At 53.3% G+C, this 14,721-nt stretch overlaps 5 protein-coding genes across 5 annotated transcripts; 2 read left to right on the top strand and 3 right to left on the bottom strand.

Moving 5' to 3' along the window:
- Window positions 1–740: 740 nt before the first annotated feature.
- On the bottom strand, window positions 741–1,895 carry AYL99_04495 (hypothetical protein; the record flags this gene model as incomplete). Its single annotated transcript, XM_018836009.1, has 1 exon — window positions 741–1,895. One exon carries the CDS (start codon window positions 1,893–1,895, stop codon window positions 741–743), a length of 1,155 nt encoding a protein of 384 aa, XP_018695659.1.
- Window positions 1,896–2,361: 466 nt separating this feature from the next.
- On the bottom strand, window positions 2,362–5,685 carry AYL99_04494 (hypothetical protein; the record flags this gene model as incomplete). Its single annotated transcript, XM_018836008.1, has 2 exons — window positions 2,362–2,598; window positions 2,650–5,685. 2 exons carry the CDS (start codon window positions 5,683–5,685, stop codon window positions 2,362–2,364), a joined length of 3,273 nt encoding a protein of 1,090 aa, XP_018695658.1.
- Window positions 5,686–6,430: 745 nt separating this feature from the next.
- On the top strand, window positions 6,431–10,726 carry AYL99_04493 (aspartate-tRNA ligase; the record flags this gene model as incomplete). The annotated part of the gene is made up of 4 exons (XM_018836007.1): window positions 6,431–6,463; window positions 6,518–7,502; window positions 8,522–9,444; window positions 9,497–10,726. 4 exons carry the CDS (start codon window positions 6,431–6,433, stop codon window positions 10,724–10,726), a joined length of 3,171 nt encoding a protein of 1,056 aa, XP_018695657.1.
- Window positions 10,727–11,073: 347 nt separating this feature from the next.
- On the top strand, window positions 11,074–12,018 carry AYL99_04492 (hypothetical protein; the record flags this gene model as incomplete). The annotated part of the gene is made up of 1 exon (XM_018836006.1): window positions 11,074–12,018. The coding sequence occupies one exon, from the start codon at window positions 11,074–11,076 to the stop codon at window positions 12,016–12,018; it is 945 nt and encodes a 314-aa protein (XP_018695656.1).
- Window positions 12,019–12,901: 883 nt separating this feature from the next.
- AYL99_04491 (hypothetical protein) lies at window positions 12,902–14,395 on the bottom strand (the record flags this gene model as incomplete). Its single annotated transcript, XM_018836005.1, has 2 exons — window positions 12,902–14,278; window positions 14,357–14,395. The coding sequence occupies 2 exons, from the start codon at window positions 14,393–14,395 to the stop codon at window positions 12,902–12,904; spliced, it is 1,416 nt and encodes a 471-aa protein (XP_018695655.1).
- Window positions 14,396–14,721: the final 326 nt, after the last annotated feature.

Genomic DNA, 14,721 nt, shown 5'->3' with positions numbered 1-14,721 from the left:
GGTGAGCGAAGGCCATCTTGAAATGCGGGTTACTCTGGGCACGATGATGTCCGCTGAATGATGTACGTAAGTGAAGCTCAAGGGGAGCGTGGGTGAGTGTCGCAGATGAGATGAGGGCGGACTGGGCGAGGAAGAGGAGGAGCGAAGAAAGTGCGGAGGGGCAGAGGTGCTTTACCACATCACCGCTAGCTGCGCCGACAGGACAGCGGATGGTGACTTCCGTGGGGACAATAATTGGCGCCCAGCATGGGCTAGGGAGCCCTAGCGAGCCTGTACTGCTACGGAGGTCCCCGGGGTAACCCCCGTATCCCTTAGGGGCACCCGGAGGGGAGTTCGTATAGGTACAGTAGGCAGGATTAGGCTCTTTAGGCTCTTTAGACTCGTTTCTCTCCACACTTTCTTCACTGGATCGTCAACATCTCCACCTACAACACCCTTTCCTCATCTCCATCTTCACCACCCTCCCCTTCAGCAACGCACGCCTTGACAAAGAGCCCACCGAATAGGCAGGTCAAAGACGCCGTAGATGCACCGATCCCTTGATCCCTGCCCTTACAGCTATCTCAGCCACCCTCCCCCAACAGAATCCTCAAGTGTAGATGGCCCATCGTTATCTCATCCCATGACAACTCCGCTCCTAATTTGGTTGGTGAGCAGCGCAAGTCAACAGCCACCTTCTTAAGAGCTCGCCCAGAGTTCTCCCACATCGACCGCTCAATTTGCTTTTTTGGGGTGCGCCGCTACTTGCTCAAAGACCAATCCGTCACCGTCCCCTTCATGCACACCGTTCCGTCGTTACTCACCACCCTTGTCTCTGCCTCTTTCTTTTCCACCGCTTCCTTGTTCATCAATACCCGGTAGGGCTCCTTGGCGTATACAGGGCTCGTCGCCCGGTAATCGATCTTTTGCGGATAATATACAACCTGGTCGTCCTGCATTGACCCTTCACCCACACCTCGAAAGACACTGGCCTCATCTCGCCAAAGATCCAACATGGCAATCAGATTCATCGGACCGTGGACAACCACATTCCTGTGGCCCTCCACCTCTGTTGCCCAGGGCTTATCGTAGTGAATCCTGTGGGCGTTGAATGTCAATGCCGAGAATCGGAACAGCATTGCTTCGTCGCGGCTATATTCCCGCCATAGTTTTCCCTCGACGCTCTTGTCAAGGTCTGCCTGCGACAATTCCTTCGGCTTAGGAACTAGAGGAGCACTTTTGGAGGGATCGAGAGCTATGCGAAAGACCCAATTCCTCCGGTCCAGGACGCACAGCTCATCTTTCCCATTGCGGAATTCCTTCTCCACGCCCACCACGAGCATGCTCTCCCCCGTCTTGCTAATGACTTTGGGCTCGCAGCTCAAGACCCTAGTGACCTCAGTGACGGTGTCACCCACCACCAAGAGTGCCTGGTGGCGTGAATTAGGGTCGGCACCGGGCCAATGACATGATCCGCCCGCCCACATGCGTCGCGTGAAGGGGGGGTCCGGGTTGAAACTCGCATCCGTGCCATCGAGTCCCAATATTCCAGGTAGTTGAGCTGGTGTAAAGTAGCATAGATGATAAGCTGGCGGTATGGGAGTTCCCTGGACAGGCTCGGCCTCCTCGAGCGTCTTAACCGACGATACGGAGCTTGTGGGCCATAGATGTGGTCGATTGAGAGTGAGTGAGAAGAGGCGGATCTGGTTCGCGTCCAGCAGCTGACTTCGCACAAATGTTTGGCCCTTGGAGAACTTGGACAGAAACGCTTCGGCGATCGCCTTTGGGTCGGCTGGTGGTGAGCTCAATCTCTTGGATGACGAAGAGAAGCTCCGCGAGGTGGTTCCGAGTCGAGCACCATAGCCGGTCGCTGCTTGGGCAATGCAGCGAGAACACGGGCGAAATAGTACAGTCATTGTCCTCTTTGAGACTGATGAGACGCGTACTCGGGCTTTAAACTTCACCGCGAGCAAGTACTCACGTCGTGCGGTGAAGAGAAGTGTTTCTTAAGCTTGTCAGGAGTTCGAACTCAACTAGACAGGCGGGACTGGGTCAACCCCGTGCCTCCCCGCATAATGACCGTCTCCGAGATCGGGCGGCTGCCGGTCGGTCTCATACCCTTGTTTTCGAGATGTACGGTTCCGAGATTGGCCGGACCTCGTAACCACAGAGAAATAGCATCACTGAAAAAGCAACCCGCAGCCGCGAAAGATCGTGATGTCCATGTCATATTAATGTATATATGTATATCCGTTGTTTACAGCCCTGTGACCCTCACTCCGCCAAATTTGTCTACATAATGTACCTGGGACGCCGGGGGATGCATGATTGCGTAACCATCACACAACGGGAAACTCGTTAGATGACCCCTCATTACTACCGTTATCTCTTTTCGACAAGCAGGAAATGCATAGCACCGTATGCGATGATGATGAATGCTCCTGCAAAGACACCCAGGCCAATGACATCGTTCCACAATGCCAGATTGTCGAATCCGAAGGCGCTGAGAATGCTGGCTCCTGGCACCTCGATATCAAGGCCATATCGGTGATCTTTGAGGCGCAGCTTGGCCACCTCGTTCACGATGAGAGCCTCATATCCGTAATGGAAGATGGATAACTGTGTTGAGGGTTAGCCCAAGTTCTACCCGGCAGGATTGGTGATGCTTACCATTTGCAGCCATTGGGCTGCTTTTTGAATAGTATCGTGGTTGAGATTGAGGAGTAAGCCAGCAAACAATAAGCTGAACAACATCACCAAGCTACCAATCAGATTGGCGACGGCAGGATCTTTAAACACGATACCAATCGTCAAGCAGATGGCTGCTGCTGCCAAGTTGAACAGAACCAATATTAGCATAAAGGTAAAGAAAACCCCCCATTTCGGGAGCAGCCCAGACATTGGATAGATGATGACGCCCATGATGATAGGTGGGATAAGTCGAAGTGGCACAATGTCGAACAGGAGTTTCGCAGCATAGTAAGTAATGGGGGAGTAATATCCGTTGGCGCGTTCTCGGACAAAGATCAGCCGCTCTGCACTGAAGACGTTCAAGCTGGTCAACGCGCTGAAGCCGAACAGTGCCAATAGGAAGAAGAAGAGCCCGAGTCGATTTTGGAATCCGCCAATGTCGTCCGTAACCCCGTAAAAGAGCCATCCTGACAATACTGCCAGCAAAATAGCAACAGCATAATGAGTCAACATCAGAATCGGGTTGCGATACAGATTCCTCCAGGTCCGCCTAGACAAGATCAAAAACTGTCGTGGAAGGCTGACTCGCCGGAAACCTTTAATCGAGCCTGTAACAGCTTCAGTTACAGCTTCTCCCCCGCCATGGCCGTTTGCCGCAGATGCGGCTTGAATGGAGGCTGTAATTTCATCGTGAATCGTCTGGGCCACATCGGAGTTCTTGAAACTGGTCACCAAAATGTCTAGATCAGTGTTCGCGTCTGGTGGTATGTCGTCAGGATCTTCCAGAAGGGGTGGGGGGTTCGAGCCATCTCTCCTCGACATTTGTAACCAGCTCCGCATGCTGCCAGTTGCTCTTCCCATCACGGTGTCCTCATCATCGGTCTTTGGTGTTGGCGGAGTCTCACTCCCAGTAGTCTTCTTTCGAGTGAACAATTGTCGGTCCTGCTTTTGCTTAAGGGAAATTCTCCTTTTCGGTTTTCCTCGCGTCGGGGCCTCACGTGGGCTCTCTACGCTCACGTTTGAAACGCTTGCAATGGATTTGACGGCGCGCGTACTGCTTGACTCTGTCCCGGGACCGTCTCGGTCGAGCAAATCTTTCGGAACATCCTCAAATATAGGCGAACGTGGAAGACTGGCGTGCATGGTCAGATCCACTAGATAGTCTGCAATGTTGAAACCCGGCGGGCAGGAGTAGCCAATGTGATCAAAGTATGATTGACAACTTGAAAAGGGGCCGGAATAGACGGTCTGCCCTTTGGCAAGAAGGATGAGCTGGTCGAATAGTGCGACAATGTTCGAGCGAGGTTGGTGAATGGTGAAGATGACAGTCCGGTTGTATGTCTTGGCCAGTGTGACCAGACATTCAACTACATTAAAAGCATTGAACGCATCCAGCCCACTAGTTGGCTCGTCGAGAAAGAGAATGCTTGGGCTAGTCACAAGCTCGCAAGCGATACCAACGCGTCGCTTTTCACCACCGGAAATGCCTCGACCGTTTCCTTCCTCTGAGCCAATCACTTGGTCTTTGATGTGGTAGATTCCGAGTTGCTGCATGACTTCGATGACTCGCTGCTCCTTGACAGAAACGCCCATATCGGCCGGCAGTCTCAGGAGTGCGCTGGTGAGAATAGTTTCATGAACAGTCAGAGTTGGCAGAAGAGTGTCCTCCTGGTCGACGTAGCCCACCACATTCCGGTATTCCCCATCAAGAATCTTCTCGCCGTTGACATACATATGGCCCAGAACGGTTCCACGCTTGTTCTTGCGAGCGAGAATATCGAGAAATGTAGACTTGCCTGCGCCCGAAGCACCCATGATGGCCGTGATCTGGCCCGGGTGGGCAATGCCGGAGATGCCCGAGAGGATTTCTTTTCCCTTTAGACCGTAAGATACGTTCTCAAATTGCAAAGCCATCGGGGTGTGGTTGATCATTGATAGCGAGGGGTCATTTTCACCCCCTTCACCCAGTCGAATTGCCCCCCACCGCTTGAGTGCCGCCCTTCTCGAAAGATACCACGAGATGAGTGTGATGGCAACAATGAGCAGGGCACAGCCAGCGATGATTCCAGCTATCAAAGGTGTATTGATCTCTTTAATTGGTCTCGTATACCCCGGCACATCCGTCTCATAGAGACATTCCCCTGCACGACATTGCAGCGAGATATACTCGTCGCCGAATATCATAGATATCAGGTTGTTCATCGCCGGTTCCTCGAACCTACTGCCGTCCTTAGAGCTACCGCCATAGGTGTGCTGTGAGTAAAACGAAGCTGGGCCTTTGATCTCTTGCTCCAGGAACTCGTCGATGTTGACAGAGCCATCTTCACCGCACAAGAACCGGTCCGGTATGCAAGAGCACTTGATGTTTTCGCATTGATATTTCGTGGTATTGCGGACGTTCGTATCCTGATATGTCCAGGTGCAATTGTCGAGGGCACAGTAGAACGACTCTTTGTGATCGACCCAAAATTGGAAGTTGCAGGTAGCTTCTTCGGCGTTGCAGGAAAAGGTAACCTCTGGTATCCGAGGGTCGATCTGGTCCAGGATCGCCTTGTTCGTGACATTGCACACCTGGTAGTTTTCGTGGACCAAAGCGCCCTTTTGATAACAGACACCACCCTGGCCCAGGGGCATCAGTGCATTGCATGCTTCGTTGGACGTGCACACGTTGCAGTTGATGCCCTCCCAGCCGTCTTTGCAATCGCATTTATCGCCTCTTCTTGGTGATCTATTCTTGCCATCAGACAAGGAGCCACACAATGGCTCCGCGCAGTCGTCACCTCCAAATCCAGGAGGACAGACACATTTCCCATTAGCATTACTGCAGCTCGCAAACTGCAGGCACTTGAACTCGTCGTAGTGGCAATCGAAGCATCTAGGACATGGTGGGCACCCATCGACCAAATCAAGGAAGGGATCTTGCATCAACGCCGACGAAGTGTCATTGGGATAGGCTGTGGCGAGTAATGTCGGTGCGACAAGTAAGAGGGCTGTAGCGACGCCATGGAGGTTCATTGAGAATGGACTGGGCGATATCGTCTGCTTTGCAAATGCGGAGGTGGTAGATCGTGTGGCTGGCGCCTGCAGACGGAAGCTTGCCAGTCAACAGATATGTCAGGAGAGCGGAAGGCGGAGAGGAGGGAGGTAGATCGTGGTTGTGGGTGGAAGAACGATAGGAGGATAATGCGACGAGAGATGAGGAACAGAAGTAGAAAGATATCACACCATCGCAATTTGCAGCGGGAGGAGATGGGATCTGAACTGGAAAGGTCCAAATGTCGCATACAACACAAGCTGCAACAGCGCAATGCACAACCGGTGGCAGGTTCCTCCTGTAGGGGCGGGGACGGGAGACCTGATACCTAACACGTACCTAGGATCGGCCGTCGGCCGCAGGCCAATGGGCCGAGCTGCAGCCAGCTAGGGGCCGTCTCAGCTGGCACCCACCAATCGTTACAGGCCCCGGCAGTTAGTCGTGGTAGCCTATTAGCCTCCAGTCCGGGGGGGTCCCAAGCACGTTACGAGATACGAGCTGGACATCACCCTAGCCACAGAGCATGTGGCGCTGCGAATCTGTAGCCTCACCACCACCACTGTGGCCCAAAGTGGGGGGTAGTTGGCTGCATCTCCGCACCGCCGTGGTTTGAAAGAAAATCAAATCAGTCCTGAAGGTGACTCTGTATAGAGACCTGTCTGTACGACGTCGCAGTCTATTCATTCTCGATTGAGCATATCATTCGAGTCGCCCCAGAAATCCAAAATGGCTACGATCGAACCGCTTGAAGTGATCCAGGTAGGTAGTCACTGGACTTGTACCGGTGGACGTTCTGGGTAACAATGTGAATAGTGGAACGAAAAGCATCTCTCTGCAGCCAAACACGATCTTTTGTCCTCGGCCGCCTCCAATATCTCCCTGTCTGAGCTTCTTGACATTTCAGAGGATAGAAAGCAATCTGAAAAGGCCTTGTCACTGAGCGAACTAAAGCTCAAAGAGAATGATTCGGGCTTGGGGAATGTTGAACTGCGGAACAATCTAGCCGCCCTGTACTCTGCCCGCTCTGGAGGAGTGACTGAAAATGACATTATTATAACCAATGGAAGTGCCGCTGCAGATTATACAGTATTTTCGGCGCTGTTAGGCCCTGGGGATCATGTCATCTGCCAACACCCGGTTGATGAGCTGCTCTACAAAATACCTGCCTCTCTGCGCGCGAACGTTACTTGGTGGAACGCAGACCCAGTGAAAAAGTGGGAGCTTGATATTGAGGAGCTCAAGACATTGATCAGGGACGAGACGAAATTGATTGCGATCCAAAACCCCTGTGACCCCACGGGCGCCATAGTGTCCAGACCCATTCTCGAAGCCCTCGTCGAAGTGGCAGAAGAAAAAGGAATAACTATTCTGGCGGACGAGACCTACAGGCCTCTTTTCCACTCGATACTGCCCTCAGATGATGATTTTCCACCCTCCACCATCAACCTGGGCTACAAGAAAGTCGTGGTGACAGGTGCAGTAAGTAAAGCGTACGGTTTGGCCGGGACGAGAACCGGATGGATTGCCACCAAGGATAGGACCATTCTCGATACCTGCAGGAAATTTAGGCGTCTCCAGTCCACAATTGCGTCGACACTAGACGAGGTCGTCGCTGCGGAGGCTGTGAGTGACAGGTGCATTCACGCATTATTAGCCAGAAACATCAAGTTGTGCCAAACAAACCTGAACCTGCTGCAAGGGTTTGTTGAGGAGCATAGCTGGTCATGTTCTTGGGTCAAACCACGAGCTGGAACAACAGCTATGCTCAAGTTCCACAAGATGGGGAAGCCCATCGACGGTGAGCAATTTTGTTCCCGGTTGCTCGAGAAGCGTGGGGTCCTCCTCTGTCCCGCAGATAAGTGTTTCGGGGATAGTCGTGCCATTCGAGGGTATGTGAGGGTTGCTTTCGGAGGATCGACGGCAGAGGTGAAAGCTGCACTTGCGGCGTGGAGATCATTCATGGAAGACAGCTTCGAGTCGGTACCGACACTGTCGACGAAGTCAAATAGCTGATCAAGTAGTGGCGCAAGGCAAGACAACTCTTCCAAAAATGCAACATATCTTCCGTTGGCACAAATATCAAATTAAAACCAACCAGGTCCTTTCCAAGAATGAGAGTCAGAGATGCCTTCATCGCGTCCGTTTAATGTAACAAGATGGGTGTGCCGAACGCCGATCTCATTGTCTTCTGACCACATCGAACAGCATGCCACTTGAGCTCCGAAGAGAGGGCTTGCTGCTGTCCGCAGCAGAGACAGATCGTATAATACACGCTAGGCTTTCATCATCTGGAGAGCTGTTAGCACAGACACTTGTCAAAATTGCAGAGCTGGTTGACTCACTTGTTCAAAACTTGGAAGGATGAAGAAGAAAAAGAAGAAGGGAGAGGCAGAGTGCGATCTGGAGAATTTTGTGCGCAGGCGGCCATCGGACGTTGGCGCGTGCAAACCTCCGACGCAGCTTCTCCAACTCCGATCAATTTTCTGGAATCGTTCGCGTCAATGGATTTTCGACAACTGTCGCAATAGCCGATGGAGCTTCAACGATCTCTTTCGCGGGCAGCCCACCTACGACGCAGCTATATCGAAATCTCCAGATATATTCGCACACGAGTCTCGCGGACAGGCTTCTCTTCCACGCAGCCCTCACCCACCCGAGCTCGTCTCCCTCCAAGATGTTCATATTCCACATCTCCCATCCGAAGTGAACGGCAACAAGATACCAGACTGCAGACCGGAAACGGGGATCTCAGGCGATACAATTTTTCTCGTAAGGTATCATCATCTCCAAGAACCGGACACTGCCTAACTCTATCAGGGATCTCTTCGTCTAAAACAGCGAGCACTGCCTGGGAAAAACTACGCCAGACCGACATCAGTTCCTTGTCGACTGCGCCTGATGATGGCCAGAGCCGAGTGGAGCTGTATGGCTACATTACTTCGCATAGACCGGGCAGGGGTTTCGACTTCATTCAGCTCGTCGATCCACGTTTAGAGCTTGCTGTGCAAGTCATTTTCCCCCATTCAGTCTCTGCTGCGAAAGTTGCCGCAAGTCCACCGTTGAGAGATGAGACAGATGCTGAGGAGCCGGGCGCCAAGAGAAAGTCGAGCGACAAAGATTCTTCTGAAGAGCAGCCGAGCATCTTCAGAGCTGCTCGTCCTCATACCCCCATTCGGATCTCCGGAACGATCGTGAGACGATTGACGCCGCCGAAAAAAGACCAGCAACAAGCTGCATCAGAAAAGTACGATACGACACAGCGTGGAAAGCCAACTAATACCATTCGAACGCTGGACCCGTATGTTGGGGACATCGACCTGATATCTCACGTCGAAATCAGAGCAGATTCCTACAAATTTCTCAATGGAGTTCCATCCGACCTGACTGCGAAGTGCGACACAGTGTTTCCGCCAGAGTCACGACATCTTCAGTTCAGAACCGACTCGGACCTTCGTCGCCGCATCCGATTACGTTCACGACTAGCAGGCAAGATCCGAGAACATATGCTGCGCAATGATTTCGACGAGATTGAGACGCCTTTGTTGTTCAAGTCAACCCCGGAAGGTGCTCGAGAGTTCATAGTCCCCACAAGGAAAAGGGGACTGGCATATGCATTGCCTCAAAGCCCGCAACAATATAAGCAGGTCCTCATGGCTTCGGGAATTTGGAGATACTTCCAATTCGCCAAATGTTTTCGAGACGAGGATCTCCGAGCCGACAGGCAGCCCGAGTTCACCCAGGTAATTAACGGGGACCAACTCGGTCCAAGCAGACGATGCTAATTTGTGGTAGCTTGATCTCGAGATGGCATTTGCCAGTAGTGCTGATGTTATGGCGGCCGTAGAAGACCTACTCATCCACGCGGTCTGGCCTAATGTGCCTGACATTGCGCCTTTGCAAACGTCGTCGCTAACGACGTCTTTCGAGGCCAAATCGGCTGATCCGGAATATCAAAACCTGGCTTTTCCACAGATGACATATGACACTGCAATGACCCGATTTGGTTCGGATAAGCCTGACACGCGGCTTGAGTCAGCGATTCGCCGAGTGGATCAATGGCTCCCGTCCAATATGAAGGGCATGGTCACGTCGCTTGACGATCCTATCATGGAGATGGTGAAAATCAACATGCAAGGATGTGGACCGGCTGACAGCCAGAAGTTCGTCACAGCATTCTTGGAAGCATCGCCGACAGCGAGATATACGAATGACAGCGCACGAATCCCCGGCGTGGCAGTCTTCGATCCTCTAAAGCCGCTCCATGGCTTGGCGAGCTTTGGCCACGAAGGTGCAGCGAAGGTGGAAGAAGAATTCGAGCCCGAACCGGGTGACATCCTGATCCTCTACAGCCGCGACGATAAACCATTTACTGGTGGGTCTACCGTTCTAGGGGATCTACGTCGAGATATCTATCAATACGCCATATCGGAGGGTCTAATTCCCGCGCCGTCCGGATTTTGTGCCTTGTGGATAACAGATTTCCCTCTGTTCTCGCCAACAGAAGAGTCTGAACCAGGACAGGGCGGATCTGCAGGTATCTGCTCCACGCATCATCCGTTCACGGCTCCCAAGCAAGGTCAGGATTTGTCGGTGTCCATGTTCAAGAAGAATCCATTGTCCATTATTGGAGACCACTATGACCTCGTCATTAACGGGGTTGAAGTCGGCGGCGGCTCGTGTCGTATACACCGCGAGTTTATGCAAGAATTTATCTTCAGAGAGGTCCTGAAGATGGATCCGGAGCGCGTCAAGCATTTCGGACACCTGCTCAGGGCGTTACGTTCTGGCTGTCCGCCGCACGCTGGATTTGCCCTGGGATTCGACCGTTTGATGGTGATTTTGACGAATAGTGCGAGTGTACGAGATGTGATTGCGTTTCCAAAGTACGCAGATGGTGAAGATAAGTTTGCCGGTGCACCTTCGCCGATAACCCGCGATCAGCTGGCCACCTATCATCTCGTCGCCGCCGACGACAGGGTGCCGGCTTCTGGATCGTCTGCCAAAGTATCACGCAAAGCGTAGAGCGGGATTTTTGAACATCTGTACACTGTCTGTGAATCGATAGTATGACCATGTATAACAGCTGGTAAGGCATTTGCCACATAGATAATGCAACACAAGTCTTCACTCGCTCAGGTCACAGTTTTTAAGCAATTCCAGTGGTGTAGCCTTGCCAAGAGATATTCGCCCATAGCCGAGGCTGGTAAGGCTGAAGCCCCTAAATAGTCACGTGGCATCCCCATCCAAGAATGTCGGGCCACCCTGGCATCATAACCAAAACAGACTGTTACTGCCTTGAGCCCAGCGACCATCCCCAGTCTCTCGAGCTTTGAACGCTTCGCTCTGTCAAGTCGCATCGATCAATCACAATGGACCAAGTTCAGGATCTCGTCCTGAACCCATTAAAACCGTATCTGATTCCAATCACTCACAACCTCCCGAGCCCCCTCAATGACCTTGCCATCAACCTCCTCGGCGAACGCTGCCACAGCGCCCTTCTCCTCGACCTCGACTTTGCCTCCCATCCCGAATGCGTCTCCCTGGCCATCTCGAAAGCCCTGGGCATCGTCATCATCACGGCCGCATCCGTGGTGAAGGTGCCCCAGATCATCAAGTTGGTCAAGTCCCAGTCCTCGGAGGGCCTGTCTTTCACGAGCTACTTGTTGGAAACCGCCAGCTTCGTTATCACTCTGGCTTATAACATGCGCAATGGCTTTCCCTTCAGCACATACGGCGAGACCTCTCTCATCGCCATTCAAGATGTGGTGATCAGTGTGTTGATCCTGGTATATTCGAAGAAGACCGCGCAGGCGGGCGCCTTCCTCGCGGCGTTCGGCAGCGCCGTGTATGCGCTGATGATCTCGGACACCCTGGTCTCGGACGCGCAGATGACGAGCTTGCAAGCGGGCGCCGGTGCCTTGAGCATCGCCAGCAAGCTGCCACAAATCCTCACGATCTACAGCCAGGGTGGGACAGGTCAGTTGTCCGCGTTCGCCGTCTTCAACTACTTGTTCGGCAGCCTCAGTCGGATTTACACGACGATTCAAGAAGTGGACGATAAGCTGATCCTGTACGGATTCATTGCCGGGTTTGCGTTGAATGCGGTTCTGGCCGCGCAGGTGGTGTACTATTGGAACAGCCCAACGACCGCAGGACATGCCAAGGAGTTGAATAAGAAGGGAAAAGGTGGATTGCAGGGGGTTGGACAAAAAGGAGGTGCCGCACTGGCCACAGAGGAAGCGACCAGGCTGAGTCCCGGCAAAGCCAATACCACGGCAAGACCCAGCAGCAGCAGCGGGAGAAGAAGAGGATGAGTAACTCCTACATCCTGGTATGCAACAGCCGCCCATCTGAGCCCGGACGACGGTTTATTGCAAAGGATTTTGACGTGCGATTTGCAGCACGATCATATCCGTGATTCCATCTATTGCCCGGGGAATATCCCCCAGCATTATAGATCGCTATTATTATTGTTGTTGTTACTTTCAATTCTACGGTTGTTTACGTTCCTCTTCCAATCAACCCACAAAAGCATCAGCCCTTCGAGCTACCAGCAGCTTTCATCCACCTTCTTGGATGCCTGTGTTCATGTCCCCACTGTAGTTTGGTTGAGCCTGCGTGGACCCGGGGCTCCTTAGCGGTCCACGAATTACTCCTGGTGAGCGCAGGACACTCGACCAACCGCCACATCAAAAACCAAAAGGCATCTTTCCTCGTGAGATAATTCCTGCCTGGACTCGTTACCATAGCATGCGCTGTGGTCAAAAATGCAGCCTGGGGTGCGGTCCTTTCCACCAATCAGAGCGCCCGTTTCGCGGAGCCGAGGGGGTGGGAGGGGAAGGGGAAGGGGAAGAGACCTTGTTGTGCCCGTTTTCCCCCACCCAGCGACATCCAACGGAAGAGGGTAGAAGTGTGAGAGGATGAGTGGGTGTTACAGAGAGTGTGTAGTTGTAGCCGCAAACAAAGCCAAGCTCATGCACGCTATGTATATATATGTATTTATAATGAATATATGTGTGTGTGTGTGTGTGTGTGTGTGTGTGAGAGAGAGAGAGAGAGAGAGAGAGAAGAAAAGGCGAGAACCACTCCTGGGCGTGACAATTCGTTCTTGTTCGTGGACACATGGATACCGTTAATTAGGGAGATTGATGTTGCTGTTATTGTTGTCAATTGATTGATTGATTAATTGATTAAAATTTACCCATTCCAATTCCCCAGATAATGCCTCTCGATCTGGGCGACAATCGCCTCGGAGTCCTGTTCCCTCTGCGCGGTACCCAGCGGTGTCGGGTCCGAGAGGGATCGCGCGGGCGGTTGCGGTTCGAATGACGGCCTTGATGTTCCTTCTGGGGCCGCTCTTGGTGGTGAAGAAGTCACGGTCGGTAGGTCAGGAGGTGGAGGAGGAGCAGGCGGCGGCGGAGGCGGCGAAGGGGATATGTATGGAGTGCCAGTGAGTGGAAGTGGTTCGATTGCATCGGGGTCAGGATTCGGGGGCGGTTGGGCTGCGGTCGATCCGTTCCTGTGATTGGAATGACCTCCTGCAACCCCAGAATCACCATTCTCGTTATCGGTAGTGCTGGTCTTGTGCCTTCGCCGGTAGTATTCCATGTCTCGCCCAAGTCCGCCCGAGGGCAGAAGTACCGACTCTTTCCGCGACATGTCAATGGCTGCAGCGTCCCGCACGTCGGTGGCGGTGATATCGGTGCTCACGAAAGACGAGTCCAGCTTGACGCCCACCCGCGTGCCGGACCGCGGGGGCGTCGGTCCACTGGCGTCGGGCGACTCTTCGTCCGGGGCCGGGAAGCTGCTGGGTGCGATGCCGTGCTTGATCAGGGCGAGCAGCTGGTTCAGCACGATGAACTCGAGCTTCAGCTTGACGGCGTAGCAGAAGGGGTGGATGACAACCTTGAGGGTGAACATGTTGTTGCAGTCGACGGTGATAAGCACGACGTCGAAGACAACGGCGATGACCTGGGCGGTGATGAGCAGCTGCATGACCCGGTGGGTCTGGCGCGAGTAGACGTCCTTGAGGAAGTCGCGCGTGCACCAGATGTACATGAGTGAGATGACGGTCTCCTGGACACTGAACCACACCACCTGGATGCGCTCCATGACCTTCATCGGCAGGTACCAGATGTGCGGGTGCGGCGAGGAGATGCCGAAGTCGAAGATGATGATGGGCGTGTGCAGCAGGAACGCGTCGGTGATGATCATGGTGAGCACGGCGCGGCGGATGCGCCGGTCGTGTACGACCAGGTTCAGCCGCGAGTACAGTACGAGCGAGAAGCCCGTGACGTTGCCGACCCAGCCGATCTTGAAGATGACGCTCGACACGATCCAGTTGCTCTCGTTGAAGAGCTTCAGGATGAGGCCCAGGACGTGCAGCGCCACCCCCCAGGTGCAGATGAGCAGCGACCAGAAGTAGAGGCCCTTGTGGCGCCGGAACGTGAACAGCACCTGGAGCGTCAGTTCCACCGTCATCCACAGCGACACCGCACAGAAGCCCGCGATTAGACAGTATGCCGTGGGATTCCAGGGAATGGCCACCGCCTCGAGCGCCGGGTGTAGACTCCACTGGCACGGGTATCACGATCAGTAACACTGTGCCATGCATGCACATGACGAGGGTATGTGTAAAGCAAAACGACTAACATCATAATGCGCCAGCGGGACGAAGTGGCATGCCGACATCTCTCAGCTCGAGAAGGGCGACGGAGAGTGCCTGTTATCGGGATTCCATTGGGTCTCGAGTTGTGTTCAGCCTTGCGGCGGCCTTCTCTAACTCCCCGGTGCAGGCCTTTCGCAACTCACAATCCTCGAAGGATTGTCTAGCACCGGCTATAAAACTAGGTAATGATATCAGAAACGGAATGGGCCACAGCAACAAAGGTCGATTGTGGCTTCTGAGTGGTCGGGGTGCGCGGGCCTTTGTAACGTCGTTCTCGAGGTGTCAATCACACAAGGAGACCGAAAACAAAACAAAAAAGCTTAGATGCGAAAAGAACACCCTGTAGCTA

Source organism: Fonsecaea erecta (genome assembly GCF_001651985.1).
Source record: "Fonsecaea erecta strain CBS 125763 chromosome Unknown Scaff3, whole genome shotgun sequence".
In the NCBI taxonomy this organism is placed as follows: Eukaryota; Fungi; Ascomycota; class Eurotiomycetes; order Chaetothyriales; family Herpotrichiellaceae; genus Fonsecaea; species Fonsecaea erecta.
The sequence above is the reverse complement of the archived record's forward strand: the minus strand, read 5'-3'. Positions and strand labels throughout refer to the sequence as shown.